Here is a 19,616-nt window from a genome sequence, read left to right as displayed (position 1 = left end):
GGGCAGCCTTGTCTAGTCCCTGATTTTAGTGGGATTGCTTCCAGCTTCTCACCATTTACTTTGATGTTGGCTACTGGTTTGCTGTAGATTGCTTTTATTATGTTTAGGTATGGGCCTTGAATTCCTGATCTTTCCAAGAGTTTTATCATGAATCAGTGTTGGATTTTGTCAAATGATTTCCTAGCATCTAATGTGATGATCATGTGGTTTTTGTCTTTGAGTTTGTTTATATAATGGATTAAGTTGATGGATTTCCATATATTAAACCATCCCTGCATCCCTGGAATGAAATCTACTTGTTCAGGATGGATGATTGTTTTGATGTGTTCTTGGATTCAGTTAGCGGGTTCTCCAACCTTTAAAGATCTGATCAAATATCTCTTTTGATGATCCTGTAGTGCTCCTTTTTAAAAATTTATTTCCTTCTCTCTCTTTATTTATTTGACTATATTTAGGGCATGGAAACTGTCTTTATACTTGCATGTATGTTTGGCCAGACTCTGAAATACTCAAGAGTAGATTCATGCATCCATCTCTACTATGTATCAAGTGCTGAGTTTTACAACTCAATATATATTTGCTAACGAATAAGTCTATCCTTTGGGCCACCATCTCAAATAGTATGCAGTCCAATTACTGTATACATTGCATCTATAATCCCAGTGCAATTATTTAACTCAGGCTCCTATTATATACATGTGAGGCTTAGAAAGTGGAAGATTTTACTTACTTTGCATTTCAGTGAAAAGAATTTAGCACTGTGTGAAAAACATTAAATTGTTAAATGAATAAGTGACAGGTCAGACAATTGTATAGTATGTGGTTCTGGTTAGATTGTCACAGAAACTAGAAGCTAAGAGATTGAGCACCATGCTAAAAATCTATTCCATTATTAATGCAAAGATTGTTTTAGCTAGAAGAATAAAATAAACATTTCTCATCTAAATTCACAAAAAATCACAAATATATAATATTTAATAAATGGCAAGAATTTCCCATGTCTGTGTCTAAATTTAATTACAAACCTAAAACCATCCCATTTTAATCACATTTACAGTGAAAAATACTAGAACATTCTGGATACAATTAATATTTTGACAAATTTGGATCTGAATTCATTTCACTTACAATTTCTTTGAAATATGGGACTAAAAACATGATACTGCTGTAAAAGGGAGCTATCATAGCATATCCACCGTGGACATAATTTTTCTTAAAGTTTGTGATCTTAAATAATGTATACAATTTTCTTGAATCTTAGTTGTCTCAGTTGTAAAATACGTGATTCTTCATGAAGGACTAAAACAGAAAACATTAAGATGATACAGCTGGTAGCAATGCCAGACAATCTGGCATGCTTTTATTAAATAAGCATAGGTATGAGAAGGCTTAAGGAGTCTTACAAAGTAGTAGAAAAGGAGAAACATGTATTAAATAGATGTTTGCAAAGGGTCACTCAGGCTTTGGAGATCAGAGACCTGTCACTGGTTACAGGCCACTGGACCAGTTCCTTCACACCTTCCAGATTACCTTTGGACTCTGCTACTTAACTCTAGTCACTTGTTCTTCAGTGAAATTCAGTTTCCAATCTCCAAAGCAATTAAGTCACTCAAGGAACCAGAAGGCTTGCTAAAGAATGCTCCTGTTGACTTTAAAGTGTTGACATGCACTACCTTCCCTTCCTTTTCACAGCTCTGCACTTGAAGGTACATTTCTTTGCAAGTGAAAAGCAGGAAACCATGCTAACTTCCTGTTACAAGGCTTCCCACTGTGTTCCTGCTTGAAAGCCAAGCTGATTCCACATTTTACTTTCACTGGTTTATTGGATGGCTCCAGCCCCTGACAGACTCAACAGGGAATGATTTTGCAGCTCTGGAAAGGGACATTAAGATCGAGCATCTTGTAACTCTTGCAACTTACTTTAAATTCTTTAGCAGAAAACAAATTACATTCTATAAATTATATATTTTTAATTTGTATATATGCTTTATATATGTGTATGTGTGTTTGATATATATTATATATGGACACACACATGCTTATGTATACATATACATACATAACGTATAGTATATATGAGTATACATGTATGTATCCATTTATATACTAATAAACACATATGTGCATATATATATATATGCTATTTTTAAATAGAAAATTTTTACAGTGGCAAAAAATGGTGATGCATGAATAAGTTTCTGGCAAATAGAAGCTTTTAGAAATATCTGACTACCACAACCAAATTGCTGCTTTTTGCATCTTTTCCTTCCTTCCTCTCTCAAAGTAGACCATTAGTGCACTACTTTTGTTATGTTTTGTTTCGTTTAGAGAACAAATTACCCAATTTTAGCAATGTTAATTCTCAATCAAATTTCTTCATTGATTTTTATACCCACTGCATTATTTAAGTCCATACATCAATAGATTCATATTGCTTGCTGTAAGGCTTGTTACTGTAGTTTACTTAACATTTGTATCCTAGCAATTCGTTTGTAAATTTTATATTTTAATATTATGTAGAAAAATGTTTTGAAATAATTTTAAGTTGCAAAATTGAATGTGCAGAATATGCTATGAACAAAATAATCAAGATTTAAAAAATATTAACATTTTGTCACGTTAATTTTAAACGACACCCAGTTCCATGAAGCATTTTACAAAAATAACTGAACCTCTTCAGCAATTCCTATGTGACTGTTTCCAGATGACATCACCATTCTGAAATTAGTATCCTTCCATTTCATGCTTAAAATTAATATCCAATCTCCATTATCACTCTGTAAATAATATTTATAATGTGCCTACAAATTGCATTTCCTTTCTTATTTGATTTTGGATAGTCCTCAAGATAATAGCCTTGTTGAAAAATAATTTCTAGGATAGAAGAGCAGAATAGTTGTGGGGTTTTTTCCCTAGTTAGTTTGCAGAAATGTTTAGCACTTAGAGTATTGCCGGAAATAGAGTTCATGACACACTATCCCCCAATATGGCACCGTGGCATACAGATCTTTGAGAAATAACATGTAAAATAAGGGGCTTCTTTATCATTTTCTCTCTTCTGTTTAATCAGGTGAGACAAGACATTTTAGTGGAAGGACTGGCCCCACTGTCTTAGCCAGAAGGCCAAGAGCACCTTGCTCTGCCAAGATGAAGTGCACGGGGAGAAGATGAAACACACAAACCTTACTGCTTCAGCCCAATTGACTTCCGTAGCACAGTTTACCACAATTCTCTCTTCATAAAACTCATTTATGTAACCACTCAGCTTCAACTGTTTTCTCATGTCTATATTGCCTATGAACATTTCTATGTCACTACAAAATTAATATTAAATGGGCATGGTAGCATCGATTTGCACTATATTGAAGACCAGCACTTCATGAAGCTGAAGCAGGGGTATTAGCAGGAGGTGGAGACCAATCAGGGGACCATAAGGAGTTCCTGTTTTAAAGAGATAGCAAAACAAGCAAATCTAAGGCTAAAAGTTCTAAACCTTACATTAAGTAACTCTAATGATTTTATCTTGTTAATCACATATATACATGATAGAAGGGAATTTTTGTCCCTTAAGGAATGTGCTCTTATTGAGTGAATTACTAGATGACTCAATAAATGAATGGATGTAATTTTACTTACTATGAATTATAGAACCCTGTGAGACTCGGTATTTGCTTAGCTGTCCTGTCTTTCTTCTTTACACTGTTTCTTCCTGGTTCATTCGTTAAACCATTTCAAATACTCTTCTCTTTTATTTTGGAGTGGGAAGCTAGTCTTTTTACTTTGATTAATATGTACATGAACTTCATTGGAGAAATGATTTTCAGATGTAGCAGTTAGCTTCTACTGATCTGGATATGTCTGCCATTAACATCCAACCATTCATAGGAGAAATGAAAGTATTTTAGAGAAAAAAGAATACATGCACAGATATAGAGAAAATAACATTGTGTGCTTTTGGAACTCTAGACAGTCTTTGATGTTAGAATAAAAAAATGAATGGTATGAAGAGGTGGGGCCTAAAACTAGAGAGAGTATAGGATGGTCTTAGAAAGAAAGCGTATGTGTTATGTTACAATATTGTAATATACCCTGCCTCTCCAACCTACATAAGTATGAAATGATTAGTAAATTAATCTAAGTGATGGGCTCCAAACATTGCATTTTAAAATATAACAGTCTAGCTTTGAGAAAATAGCAGAAACAAAAATGTAATTGTCAGATTCCTCATGCTCCTTTGCTCTGCAGGAAGTCATCAAACACTCATTCAGTTGGTTCCCTTTTGATATGCAGATGAAAAGAGCTTCCTCACTGCTACTGATACAGCACCAGAGAAAGAACTCTCCACACAGGTCTTGCTAATCATAGCCTCTCCTAGTATGATTTGTTCTCATTAGACTAACTTTAGCTAATTTTGATTATTGTCTAAAAACCACATAAGGATTTGAAACTAACATATTCATTTGGGGGTTCATTTTCTTCCAAAATCTCCTTGTTCAAAACTGATATTTGTAAAACAAACGGCCCTGAGATTCCATTTTACACCAATCAGAACGGCTAAGATAAAAAGCTCAAGTGACAGCACATGTGGGCCAAGGTGTGGAGAAAGGGGAATCCATATTCCTCCATCGCTGATGGTATTACAAACTGTTACAACCACTCTAGAAAGCAATCTGGCACTTTCTCAGAAAATTGGAAATATTTCTACCTGAAGACGCAGCTATACCTCTCTTGGGCATATACTCAAAAGATGCTCCACTATACCACAAGGACACATGCACTATGCTCATTGCAGCCTTATTCATAATAGCCAGAAACTAGAAGCAACCCAGATATTCCTCAAGTGAAGAATGGATACAGAAAATATGTTTCATTTACACAGTGAAGTACTATTCAGCTATTTAAAATAAGGATATCATGAATTTTGCAGGCACATGGATGGAACTAGAAAATATCATCTTGAGTAACATAACCCAGACCCAAAAGGACATGCATGGTATGCACTCACTAATACGTGTATATTAGCCAAAAAGTACAGAATACCCATGATACATCTCACAGACCCTAAGAAGTTAAAAAAGAAGGTACACTCAAGTGAGAATCCTTTGATCCTATTATAAGGGGGAAGAAAATAATCATGGAAGGCAGAGGGAGTGAAGAAACTGGGTGGAAGAGGAAAGGGGCATAGGTCATGTATGGGTGTGGGGGAAGACAGGAAAGAAGCCCAGAGGGCCAAGAGAATGAATGGAAATATGCAACTGCAGGGAATTGGGAGACCTGTGATGGGGGGGGGGAGGGTGGATCCCAGGACACAATGTGGGTAACTTATTAGAAATGATCAACAGTGGTAATATGGACCCTAAAGAGACCATCTCCATTAGTTAGCAGGGTCCCCAGTTAAAGAATGGGGACACAAACCCACCTTCAAAATTTTTGACCCCAAATTATTCCTGGCTATAAGAAATGCAGAGACAAAAATAGAGCAGAGACTAAAGCTTTGGCCAACCAGTGATCAGCCCAACTTGAGATCCATCCCATGGGCTGGCACCAAATCCTGACACTAGTACTAATGCTATGCTGTACTTGCAGATAAGAGCCTAGCAATGGCTGTCCTCTGAGAATCTCTACCATCAGCTGACTGAGACTGATGTAGATTCTCACAGCCAAGCATTGGACTGTGAAGTCTGGGATCCCTATGGAAGACTTAAGGGAAGGATTGAAGGAACTGGGGCGGATGGCAACCGCATAGGAAAAACCAATAGTATCAACTAACCTGGACCCCTGGGAGTGCTCAGAGACTAAGTCACTAACCAAAGAGCATATAGGGGCTTATACGAGGCTCTCTGTACATATTTAGCAGAGATGAGAGTTGCTTCACTGAATCAAGTATGAGAAAGATTGACAATGAGAATATGTGCTACTTATTCAAAAAGTTACCTGAAAAAGTAGGAATAGAATTAACACTGGGGAACATACTTGTCTTTACACAAGGATGTTTCTGAGATAATGCAGAGTTAAAAAAAATATGTGACTATTATATTAGACAGGGAAACAGTGCATTAGTCATCCTACTTCATTTCTGGGTCACAATAGTAATGAAAATGGAAGAACGACATCCTTTTACAATCATCATTACCACTTTTCTTGTGAGTATTGACTTAGATTTTAAGGTTAAACTTTCCCCAATTCTCTGGTTCCTCATAACATTATGTTTATTCCACACCTACATTACTAATTGCACAGAGTTGTCACCTTTTCATAAAAACAGACTTTTCTCTCACCAGATTTTAAGTTTCCTAGAAACTTAATTACATCTTCTATTTCTAGTATATGCTACACACTCTGACATATTAACGGCACAATCTTTTAAATTAATTACTTCTTTTTTTGAGAATATAAAAAGTCATCTCAAATCGCTCTTATCTAACACTAAAATCTTGATAAGTATGCAGCAATGCATTTACTCCTCTAGTGTTAAAAGTAGGACATTTGATAGTATTCTTCAATACCTTGTACATCCCTTGTCTCTATGTATTGTACACGTAATACCTAATCATAGCTCAGATATTTCAATGCACTATTTAGTTAAAGATAGCAAGAAATCTTGTCTGCTGTAGCATGATTAGTCCACTTGACTGTTACCTTCCATGTCTCCCCAAATTATTTTACCTCACAGAGACAAGAATGTTATTTAACAACATATCATTAATCATACTGCTGCAATGTATAAAATGCCTTCAATGGCTGCTCATTATACTGACACTGAAACACTCAAATCTTGAGCATGTTCTTCCAGTGGGAATCAGATTTTGCCCTGATACTCTTCTGAAATCCAACAATATATCTTCTTTCCTTTATATGCTGTCTTCTTGTCAGAAATGTCCCTCCCTGTCACTTGATAGAAATTTCTATTCATCACACACATGTTTTCTTTACAGAAATCTTTTGTGACAACTTTAGTTATATATTCTTTATTGTTTCTCTAATATTTTCATTTTTATCTGATTTTCTTTTGCTTATTTTGCACAATTTGCCAGTGTGTGTTTGTATATATGAATGAGTGTGTGTGTGTGTGTGTGTATTATAGCTTTTCTTCCCACATTACAAGGTATGTAGAAGAATGACCTACTAAGACCAACTGTGAGAACCATGTTTTTTTTTCATTCACATTCTATATCACCCATATAATAGTTTAATGACAGTGATAATAATAGAATATGTATCAATTAAGATAATGAAGTAATTAATATACCATGCTCACTTTCCATAGCATTATGGTATAACATAAAAGACAAAAACTGATATTAGAATTGTGTTGACTGTATCCATTGGTACTCAACTCTGGGAAATGGGAAAATTCAGAATAAAAATAATCTGTATTTAAAAGGTTGTCTTCATATTCTTGTGATTATTCCCTTACCATCTTATTATGACAAAATTTCTATAACTGCTTATATTGAATTTAGATTTATAAACCAAATACAGATGATTTAATAGTTATAAGGAGTTGTGAGAAACTGATGTGTAGATATTGTTTCATTTTATTTAGGTACTTAATAGTTTATTTACAAGAGTCTGACATTTATCATTTATCTGAGGACCTGAAGCCAATATCCACATATACCAAGGGACTACTGTACTCACTGAAAAGTTACTTAATTAACCCTGCAATGTTGTTGAACATAAAGGAGTTTTAAAATTCAGCAATAATATATTTTGAAATTAGAAAAAATGAACTGATGCAAAAATCATCAATACTGTACCATGCAAATCTCACAGAAATCTCTTTTCTTGTGGGCATTTTAGTTTTTTGCGTATGGGCACACCTAATAAAATTTTGTACTTAAAAATTTCATTTTAGCCAAGTGCTTATTTCTGAGTCATCTCTGGAATGCCTGAGGACATCAGAAAGATTGTCTAATGATACAAACAGGACTCAATGCTGCCATTAGGCACTTGGATGTTTTATTAAATCAGATCTTTTTAAGAAAGAGAAACCTTCTGTAAAAATATCTCTCACTAACATAGAGTCTCAGTGTAAGCAAGTCTCAAAAGCCTCCAGATCACAGGAATTTTATAATCATGGCTTTTATGTAAGCTAGTACAATGGCCATGGATAATCACTTATCCCTTGAGGTAGGGGCTTTAACCATGATAATCTTATGATCTATCTTCTAGGAGTCCTGTGCTAAAATCCATCTTAATACTAGAAACACTAGACAAATATCTTGTGGGTGCTCTTCCAGGAGTGCTGCGTTTTGTCCTCATTTTTTATATACAAGGATATAGAAGACTACTTCAAGCCAATATATAATGTACTTTGAACGTATTCAACCTCTACCCTAACTATCCTCTTTTTCTTCTCCCTTTCTCATTAGTCTCATCTGTTCCCCCAAGAGAACTGTGCTTCTACTTTCATGTCTTCTATTCATATGAGATTTTTTGTTTCTATAAAGTCTAGGACCCATAAGTGAGAATAAACATGCAACATTTATCTTTGTAATTCATTTTATTTGCTGAATATGATTATCTTCATTTTATTCATTATGTTAATCATGTTTATATATTTTTCCTTTAGTATTAAACTATGAACTTCCTTAAGATAGAGGGACAGTGTTAGTTTCTCTGTCTTTATTTCAGTCTTAGGAAAATGTATCAAATACATTGATGATGGGTTGGAAGGAGGACTGTGGGGATTAGGACTTTGGTTGTCTACTGGAAATATTGAAAGTAAATATAGAGCCTAGAATGAATGCTATGGAGTAAAGGAGTAGCTTTTGAAATAAATACCCTAAATTAAAAAAAAAACAAACAATGGCTGGTTGGTCTTGCCCTTTGCCAACATTACTTAAAAGCAACATTGATTACTTGGAAGCTTGAAGTTTCCAAAAGGGAACAATAACTAAGAAAAAGATACAATTTAATTTTTAAAAAATAAAATCTATCTTTTTCTTCTTGGACATGGACATCAGCCTTAACAGGAAGTTCATGGTCTACTTAGGAACTCAGGATGTTCTTAGAATGGGTTGAGCATGACCAATAGACAGCCAAGAACTCTGTTTGGGGATGAGGATAGAAGTCAGGCAGAACTGGCCCTGAAAACAACAGCTTTCATTGATTAGTCAGGCTTTGGGAAAGCTTCTGTTTCCAAGAAAATTCTTTGTCCCCTAAGCACAACTATGTGAAGATGGATGGAGGGACCCATTCCTTGCCATAGCCTCATCATTTTTCAGTGGACTTCAGAGGACTGTGGCGACACTGTGTTCCATGTACCTGTCAAGTCGTCAGTGGGCCAGGACCCCAGTTGGCATGCCTTGCAGGTGTACTCGTCAAACACATACTCATTCTCCTTACAAGGTGTGCAGGTCCAACAACAGCTGACCTCTCCCTTCCGGATCACCTAAGGGGAATATTTAACATTCTGATTAATGTTGCAACTTAGAAACTAAAACAGATATATCTTATTAAACATATTTCATTTTATCCAGTTTCCTTGGTATAAATATCAGTGATTGATAAAATGTTAGGCTCTAAATTTTGACCTATTTTTGTTAACAAAACTATACAAATACACCTGTAATGGAGAATTTCGTTTTTGGGGTAATTTGAACCACTCTTAGACAACTGATACATTATGTAATATAAGTAAACTCACTTAAAAAACTGAGATGCTCTTTCTAGACCTTTACAAGGGTTTACAACTTTAAGATACTAAGTTTTTCACCTTTGAAATAGTCTGACAGTCCATGGCTCATTTCCCATTTGTTATGAATGTCAGTATTTTGCCAATCTAAATGTATTCAGTTTTCCAAGAATAATTTCCAATTAACAGTCTCTTTGAACCACGACATCATGATATAGTTTCTTTGATCATTCAAAAAACAATTTGGTTTAACTTTTTCACATGAACCTTTTGGATTCACATCCATTCCTCATTACAAGTGGCAATATGCATTTCCACAGTTCTTACTGTGAGTTGAAAGTAAAGGTGCCTTCACTGCCATTGAAAAGATGCCAAACCTCCACTGAAATCAAGTTCATAAATCTTTGGACAGTGCTAGGGGAGCTTACTATAAATGAAGGTGCTCAATATCAACTTTGACGAGTGAAAATGAGAATTACATAGAAACCCAGAAAATAATTTTAAAATGAGGAACTAGGCAAATGTAAATATAGAACTAATGCTAATACAATGGTGACAGGGAACCAAACTCTATCATAATATAAATTATATCCTATACAACATAGAAAAGCATGCCAAGAAATCTATCTATTCAGCTATACAGGATTTTATAAGTATATGTTCAAACTGTAATGTCATGAATTGACAAAAAGCCAGATGCATCCCACACTTGCTAAATTGTATACATTTCTATAAGTAGCATCAAAATTAAAAATGGTTGATATCCTAGAATAATCCACAAAGGCCTTATCATGAAACCAAGTGTTCAGAAAAATTTCTATCAAATACTGTATACTTAAGTTTAGAGCATATATCTGTAATATCTAAGCTACCTAACAGTGCTGGGAAAGCATTAGAGTACCTACCAAAAACATGTCAAGGACAAATACGTAAGTATCATTATATTCCACAAAAATTTTATTTATAAAGGTAGTCAGTAGATCAAATTTAGCTTTTAGGTCATAGTTTCAATTTTTATCATATGTCATAATAGAAGATACAGATAATTTTAGAAATTCCAAAAGCTGTTAAACCATTTGCCAGTGTTAAAATTATTCTCATTTTTGGTGGTCTTTTTCTTTATCTAGTTGTAGCTTCTCAAATTTTCTTAGTCTTCTGGTTGAGGACTTTAATATTGGTATTAATACAACTTACATCTAGCATTTCAAAAGTCTTGTAAGTTTGAGTACAGGAAGTTTTGATTGAAAAGATCTATTGAAATTCTTTCAAATATTCTGCCTACCTGAAATGGTGAAGCCTATTTAATGACCAATTAAATTATCTCAGAATCATTTTTCCTATTTCAGAATATTATGCTTCAATAACTAAGTTTGCCTGTTTTTGTAATTATGTTTTTATTTATTCTTAATTGGCTTTTGATTTCCTGGACAGACCATGTTTAACTTAAAATTATTGTCTTAAGAGTAGCAAATTGTCTCTTACTTGCGTTCTCCCACACACTCTGTATCACTGCATTCTGCTCATTTCACTGCCTTTTGTCCCAGAAGACAGGCACATTCTCAGTTTGCATGTTTGCCCCTCTTTTCTCCTCCTCCCTAGCCTGCCAGTTGCTGACCACCATGTTGGTTGATTGGATTCCTCTTGGTGTCTTCCTCTCTGATTTGGCTTTGCTCAACCTCTCCATTCCTTATATTTTCAAAGCAGATATTTTGGAAGGCTTATGTGTACTTCCCATATTTTTTTTATTTAAACTTTCAGGTTGGCCATTTTTAAATATATTCAAAGACTGTCTATTTAAACTCTAACTAGTTTATTCCTAAATCTGGATCTTTAATATTAGTTTTTCCTTTTTTCCCCTAGAACATTTCCCTTAGAACATCATTGCTTCATATAAAAACATTAACAAATCTTGAAATTAATCCATCTACCTTCCTCTGAAACCACCTCTCTCCCCTCCCTCTCTGTTTAGTTTGTATGTTCTTGCAGACATTAGAAATTACAAGAGTTAGCTTTTCCATAATATGAGTCCTGGGGATTAAACCCTGATAGTCAGATACTCTGCTAAGTATCTTTATTTGTTGAACCATCTCTCAGATACTCATTTTTCTTTCATTTATGCCAATGGTACTTGGAGTGCCAGATGATTTTCTCATATTTTGTTTTATTTCCCTGACCTAATATTGCATCAGCTGCCAGAACTAAGTTGCTCTAATCTGAAAACTTTTCTCCAGTGTCACTTCTACTTATTTTGGCCCTCATTATTCTTTTCTTTGCCATCAAAATCAGCATCCTGTATTTTAGTTCTTCCTTCTTGTTTGATCATTTGTCACTTCACTTTCCAAATGCTACTGTGGGTCAACATGTATCAATATTTTAGTCAATATTAGATTACTACTTCCATGTCATATAATATAGGTTCTTTATTTAGCATAATATTAAAAATTATCCAAAAAATTGGTCTTACCCTGTTATTTTCATGTTATTTTTTTATGATAGCTACTTACAGTAACCATTTATATACTCTGGATTAGTCAATATCATTCCAATGCCCTATATGTTACTTCTGTACATTCTCTATTTCTGTTTTCCACACACCAGTGATCTTTCCTTTAAATTATAATACGTTTTTGGTCTAACGCTTCAAATTTCATTCAGAACAACTCACCATTTGTTTTTCTTGCTCACCTCTGTTTTTTTAATGAAATTATTACATTTTCATAATATTGCTTCTGTTGCATGTGTTTTTCCTCATTTATATTAAATAGTTTGATTAGAATAACACATGTTTTGTCCCATTGATCTTAATGAACTGTTATATGGAGATTTTTTTTAAAAGATAAATTTATTTATCTTATATTTATGAGTACACTGTCGGTATCTTCAGACACACCATAAGAGGGCATCCGTTCCAATGACAGATGGTTGTGAGGCACCATGTGGTTGATAGGAGTTGAACTCAAGGCCTCTTGACGAGCAGTCATTGCTCTTAACTGCTAAACCATCTCTCCAGTCCTTACATGGAAATTTTTTTATTAGATATTTTCTGTATTTACATTTCTAATGTTATCTCCTTTTCTGGTTTTCCCCTATCCCCTCCTCTCTTCACTTGCTCACCAACCCACCCACTCCCACTTTCTGACCCTGGCATTCCCCTATACTGGGGTATAATAGCTATTTGTTAACTATATTTTCCAGCTCTATGCTATCCATTCTGAGAAATCATTTTATTTTTATAATCTTATTTTTGTAAGCATTTATATGGAGGAAGAGTGAACAGAACTAAACATGACTCGTCAATTGGATCAATGAGCAGAGATTAATTACTCAGACTATTGTGAGTTGAATGCTAACCTTCCTAAAGAATTGATCAGAATAAAATAAAAGGACAAACTCATTATCTTTCATTATAATCTTACAATATAAAAAGCAAAACAAGTACCAAATAAAAACAAAATAGCCAATGAGAATTAACATTACTAAGTCTGAAACAATTAAAGAAATCTAGATTACATTTTACCTTTATCTGGCCTTTCTCACACGGTTCACTGCACACAGATCTGATGATGTTATTTTTCTTGGACCACACTTCATCATCATCCATTTTTAATTCCCCATTGTCCCAACTTCCAACATTGATGTAATCAAAATAATCTTTTCCCATTTCCTTGAAATTCATTATTTCATACCTTCAAAAGAAGAATATAATAGTTATCCAAATAATACAATATATATTTGTATATGGAAAATGAATAGCTTCATTATCCTAAATATACTTTCTGCTCTGTAAATCATACTGAAAATTTCTGTAACAGTATATTTATACAAACTTCTGCCTTTTTTTTTTTTTACGACAGAGATCTATTTTTAGAGTCATACTTACACCTGAAATAGAAAATAATCCCATGTGAGAAAGTGACTGCATCGTAGGAAAGATGAAAGACAGTTTTGAAATAACTGCAGCAATTTTAAGTATGAACTTCTGCTGGTCTTCTGGAAGAAGCCAGGGAGGTGTTTAACTATGTCCTAGCAACATGCCAAAGAGTTTCCTTACTCACTGTGAATTCTGCTTATTCTTTGAACTCATTTTGGGGTGCTAAGGAATACAAAGGTAATTTAAAAATAATACTTCAGTCCCATAAATTTTGTTTTATGAAACATGATGATGCCCAGTCATATCTTTTTTCTTGAAATTGGTATTTACTACTAAAGAGCTTTTGCTTCGGAAATCCGAAAGAGCCTGAGCTTTTAAAAATGTCTGAGTTCTACTGTTTCTATTATATATTTTAACTAAAGCTACAGAAAACTTGCGAATTAGAATAAATGAGGGACAGGTCTGATTTTGCTTTTATTTTACCACTTATCAGTGGTAAAAATTCATTGTATAAAGGTAATTTAAGGGGTGTTTTAGAAAATACTGACAATTGTTTCTAAAACATTGTAGCTGGAAATACTGCATAGTGAATGCATATCCTGGGTTCTCAGTCTTTCTTAGCTCCCATTCTTATTTTGAGTCTAGGGACAAAAATATAAGGAAAGTAAATCAATGTCCAATTTGCAATCCCTTTCTCGTATTTCCAGAGGAGTATTTATGAAACAGTTTTCCAGAGATCTTTCAGTGTAACCCTCCTCAGCCTTTCACATGGGATGTCCTCATATTGTATACTATCTTTCCTACTTTGCTGAACTCTCAACACCAGCAGAAAGGTTCATGAATATTTTCTCTAACTTCCAATGCTTTGTTTTTATATTTATAATTATGTCTACCAAATTGACACATCCAATCAGATGATTTATGTCAAACCTTAAAGAATGAACTTTATATAACCTATGAAATAGTGTAATAAAGTAATTCCATTTTCTATTGGCTACTCATTAAACGTATACTTGTGTTTTCATTTTCAGAGCTAACCTATACTAATACTTTTTCACGTGGTCAATAACTTTAGGGTTGTCTTGAATTGCTTCATTTCCTTCAAATTATTTATTTCTAAATAACGATTCTAGGGATATTTCTTCCATGCTGTCAGATTGGCCTGTGGTTTCTAAATATGCAATGACTTAAGGAGTTAGAACAGAGATTAGTCAAGTAAAAATAATTATGTATTATGTCACTAGCTATTTCAAACAAATAGACTTATAAGTCTTACTTTTCCAAGCAAATAACCTTGGAACTGCATAGTCTGAAAGAAATGTCAGTATCTGGAGCCTTCTTTCTTCACTGATGATGATTTGAAGAGATATAAAGACTCTATTTGCTCACAAAAAAATGAACAATATCATTTCTTCCAATTTTCAATCCTGGAAATGTCTAGACTAAGATATTAATTTTATAGATAATGGAACTGAAGCTCATTGAGATTAATTGTTATGACCAGGTTATATAGAACAAAAATGTCAGAGTCAGGACCCAAAGAAAGCCTTTATACTTTAAGCCTACTGTTCCTTCTTCTCATTAAATTAGTCATGATCTATGTCCCATGACCTCAGTTTTCTTTAAAGGGGAATCCTAAAGGGTAAGGAGACACTGGGCTTGAAAATAAACATAGGCATACTAGGGAACATCATGTGACTGACTGACAGAAAGTGACTTTCAGAAATGTTAATTCTTAATATTTGTTTAATTTTTCAAACTGAAAGAATTAACCCAGAGACTGAGTCTTAGCACTGGCCTTTTTTTTTTTCATACAAGCCAGCAGCAGCAGCAGCAGCAGCAGCAGCAGCAGTAGCAGCAGCAACAACAACAACAAAGATCCTATCAGTAATTGCTTATCTGTGAACATGTTCTTTCATCATAACAAGTAGCTATGTGCCAAACAAAAACTGAGGTAGAGAGAAATCTTTCTCCATGTAAAGATTCTCCACTTTTTCAAAAAACAGAAAGACACTTTAAAACAATACCTACAAGGGGGATGTAGACTTCATTCTTTTTCAAGAGTTAAGTATCCATGTTCAAACTGTAGGTGAAAATTTAAAGTTTAGTGGCTTCATGTAGTTTTTACCCATTATTTAACCTATAGAATTTTATTTTTTCTTCCAAAAATATCAGTAAATAATTTAGAATGCCTTTTGAGGATTTGTTATAGACTTATTAAAAAACAGTATTAGAAACAAAGATCAAAGTGTTATACTAATTACAGGACTCTGCTAGAGAGATTTTATTACTGCCAGCCTGTCTTCTCCTTTTCTCCTTCTTTCCAATTCCCTCCTCATTGTACTTTTCTCTTACTATAGCTTCTTAATTTTTGCCATTCTATGCAAAAATTCTTCCTTCACAGCTGTCTCGTTCCAAGTATCCACAGTAAGCATCCTTAAGAAAATTTCAAATCAATTTTATATAGCATTCAAAAACAAAAGTAAAAAAGAAAGCTAAAAGCATGTAAGCCAACAAATTCCATTTAAGTTTAAGATAGAGACCAAAATAGGGCTATTCTAGATATAAGGGTGTTTACTAGTATCTAGAAATTTTCAACTTATATCAAGCATCCTTACAAAGGACTATTCCAATGAGACTGGGAACTGAACAATCACTTGAAGACAAAACTGTGGAGATCCAAGTTTCTTTTCTTTGTTTGTTTGTTTGTTTGTTTGTTTGTTTTCGAGACAGGATTTCTCTGTATAGCCCTGGCCGTCTTGGAACTCACTTTGTAGACCAGGATGGTCTCGAACTCAGAAATCTGCCTGCCTCTGCCTCCCAAGTGCTGGGATTAAAGGCGTGTGCCACCTCGGCCAGGCCGAGATGCAAGTTTCGTAATATGCATGTGATGAGTAAATGTATGTCAAGTTGGCAATTGGCTGGCATACTAGGTACTTGCAGCTAAGGTCCACAAGATACACCATTGTTTGTTTTTAAAAATAACTATAGCTACATCTATCTATCTATCTATCTATCTATCTATCTATCTATCTATCTATCTATCTATCTATGGGTGTTTTAGCCTACTTACATGTCTGTGTACTACATGTCTACCTGGTGTGACAGAGGCCAGAAAAGGTTGTTGGATCCCCGAGGGTTCAAGCCATCATATGGGTTCTGGGAATCAAACTCAAGTCCTATAGAAGAGCTTGTTACTGCTGAGTAATGCCTCTCCTGCCCTGAAATAATTGCATTATAATGGTCTGTGTTTTTGAGGTTAGGTAAATCACAAATGAAAGGAAGATCAGATAGTGAACTTGGTGAAAATTTAATATAATATTACCAATAATGGAATTCTTGCTATACTGATTAAACTATTTCAATTGTAATATAAAAATAAGTGAGTGATTATGTCATCTAAGGGTTACCTATTTATTTTGTTAAGACTCAGATTTCTATCTAGGAAAATAAGAGTATTTATATAGAAAATCTGTTTATTTATGATCCCTTAGCCTAAATAGCAATGTATCTAGAATTATTTAGGTGCATACCACTTCTCCCAATTTTTGTTGCTCTTTTCTCGCCCCATGTGTTCTTATTCTTCCATTTATAGTTCTCTTATCTTTTTGTCTTTTTCAGGTGAATATATATATATATATACATATATAAATTAATATTTAGCTACTTAATATAAATTATAAGAACATTGTCCTAGCATAATTTCCTAATCCTTTCCTTTATATCATTATTTCCCAGTATTTTACATTCACATACTCATTTATATCCCATTTTATACTCTTTAATTTTGCTTTGAATAGGAAGATGTATTCAATTTACCACATGTTCTCCATCTTCTCTGTGCAGTTACAATCAACATAGACAGAAGCCAGATCTCTTAAGACCAGCTTTTTGACAGTTTCCCAGCAAGTTTTGCTTTTCATACTAGACAGCATGTTTAACATACTTGAAATAATCTTTAACAATTCAGTGTTGTTAATACAATATTTTCACAGACACAGTATAATTAGTTGAATGTTACTATGTACTCTAAAACTTTATTACTAAAATTTTGACTTGGCTTACAAAACCTGTTTTTCAAACCCATGACCTAAATTATTGATAATGAAGAGTCAAGGTTCATGCTTTTTATGTGCAATTTTGAAATCCCTAGAACTCTGAAAACCATGATATTTTTATAACTCATTTGGTATCATAACATAAACCTATCTAAAATTATCTCAGGATAAAACCTGACATTTATGAAGTTATTTATAGTCCATTAATAGAGCAGAGTGTGAAATGTTCATATGTCCTGGTATAGAAATATTGATGTGTTAATTAAAGATTGCTTTTGCACAGCACATTGAGACATAATAGCCATGTAAACTTTTGTAAATTCAAAAACTCAGGAGTCTATATCACAGATAGATCAGGTTGTTTTTTTTTTAAATTAAAAGTAGTATAGTTTAATAGCATTTTCATCCATGAATAAGGTTTAAAAACAGCCAAAGATGCTTAAGTAATCTTAATGGATGAGTCAAAATTGATTTCTACGCCTTATGGTTTAAATCTAAAATGTCTCCCATGTGCTCATGAGTTTGTTCACTTTGTCCTGGATGGTGGAGATGTTTCAGGAGATTGTTGAATATCTACTAGGTGAGAACTAGGTGGATTACAAGGATCACTAGGGAGCAGGCTTGAGGTTTGCATACTGCTTCCAATTTTTGTGCTACCTGTGTTCCATGATCAAGAAGCCTTATATTCTTGTAACCATAACTGAGAGATATTATGACTACCCTACCATCTGTCATCCATGATGGAATAAAACCTCATAGTAGGATCCCCAAAACAATCCTTTCTCTTTTTCATTTCATTTGTCAAGTATTTTGTCATAGTTACCAGAAACTCAGGAAAACAGGAAATTGATACTGAGAACTGGGATCATTACTATGACTACCTGTCCTCCTAGTTCTTAAGCTTTTGGAGCTTGTTTCTGAGATGAGTATGCAAGAGTTGGGATCTGTGTCAAGAAGGACACATAGAGTCTTACATGCAGAGAACAACAAGGAATTCTGGACGGATTTGAGAGGATCGAAGTGCAAACAGAGATGTGGATAATAAAATTATGAAAATGAGGTTTTAAAAAGGGTTTGAGGTTGTCCAGAATTGGAATCCTAGGCATTTGAGTAAAGTGCTGTTAAAGACTCTTGCTGTGTTCTGAATAGCTGAGTTTGAGTGAATTCCAGAGGAAAAGACTAAGTTATTTGGAGAAAGGCAAAAGCAACTTGGGGGTGATGAGGGATTCCAATTGCCAGAATCATGAAAAGATGCTGCACACCATAATATGAAAGCTGTGAGCTGACTTGTTCCTGTTTCTATTTGTATTTCCAGTAAAAGGGACAAAAGCTATGAAAATTCTGTAGTCTGATGAGGAAAAGTACCATGTATAGTTAAAGTGGCAGGCACTGTGGATAAAGTGGCTTTGGGCCAAGTATCTATATAACTTTAAAGGTATAAAGTCCACTAAAGAAAACCAAAAACTTTGCGATAGAAAAGATTCCCTAGAGATAGTGTCCCACCCATTGGTAGCAATAATAATAATAATAATAATAATAATAATAATAATAATAATAATAATAAAATGATAGCATCAGGACAATAGCAATGGAAACTTACCTTAGAAACTTTTATTTAATAAGAGAGTTCCTGATCAAAGGGATTTTGGATACTATATTCAAGCAGTGACCCAAGAAGTGCTTTCTCAGGTTCAGGCAAGAAGTGAAACAGAGGTCATTAGACTTGTGCTCCTGGTAGAACTTCAGACTCATTCTGCCACAACTGCAAGTTAGTTCCTTCATTATTCATTCTCTATCACAATAGACTGAACCCTCAAGTCAATAGTTGAAATAAATCTTTCCTTCTGTAAAGTGGCTTCCTGTCAGGTATACAATCGTAGCTCTGAGATAAGTCAACTCACCAATGTCTTCCATTCTCTGTCCAGGATCCTCTAGAACTCTGCTCATTTAGCAGTATCCTTTCTAACCCTGGCTCCTCTGCTTCCTGTCTCAGCTGAGAATTCCTTTAATCCAGTGTAGAGGAAACTTTTTTTTTTTTTTTTTTTTT

The 19,616-nt window shown here is 34.2% G+C and overlaps 1 protein-coding gene across 8 annotated transcripts in view; it reads right to left on the bottom strand.

Annotated features, from left to right (window-relative positions):
• Positions 1 to 19,616, bottom strand: part of Grm5 (glutamate metabotropic receptor 5) — a 910,014-nt gene that overhangs the window by 75,607 nt on the left and 814,791 nt on the right. For all 8 annotated transcript variants that reach the window (XM_021167178.2, XM_021167179.2, XM_029479680.1 and 5 more), the window contains 2 exons: positions 13,158 to 13,326; positions 9,271 to 9,397 (listed from right to left, as the gene is read on the bottom strand). In XM_021167178.2, coding sequence (XP_021022837.1) covers positions 9,271 to 9,397; positions 13,158 to 13,326 — 296 coding nt within the window. The remainder of the gene's footprint in view (positions 1 to 9,270; positions 9,398 to 13,157; positions 13,327 to 19,616) is intronic.

Source organism: Mus caroli, chromosome 7 (genome assembly GCF_900094665.2).
Source record: "Mus caroli chromosome 7, CAROLI_EIJ_v1.1, whole genome shotgun sequence".
Taxonomy (NCBI): Eukaryota; Metazoa; Chordata; class Mammalia; order Rodentia; family Muridae; genus Mus; species Mus caroli.
This window is presented reverse-complemented; position numbering and strand designations above follow the sequence as displayed.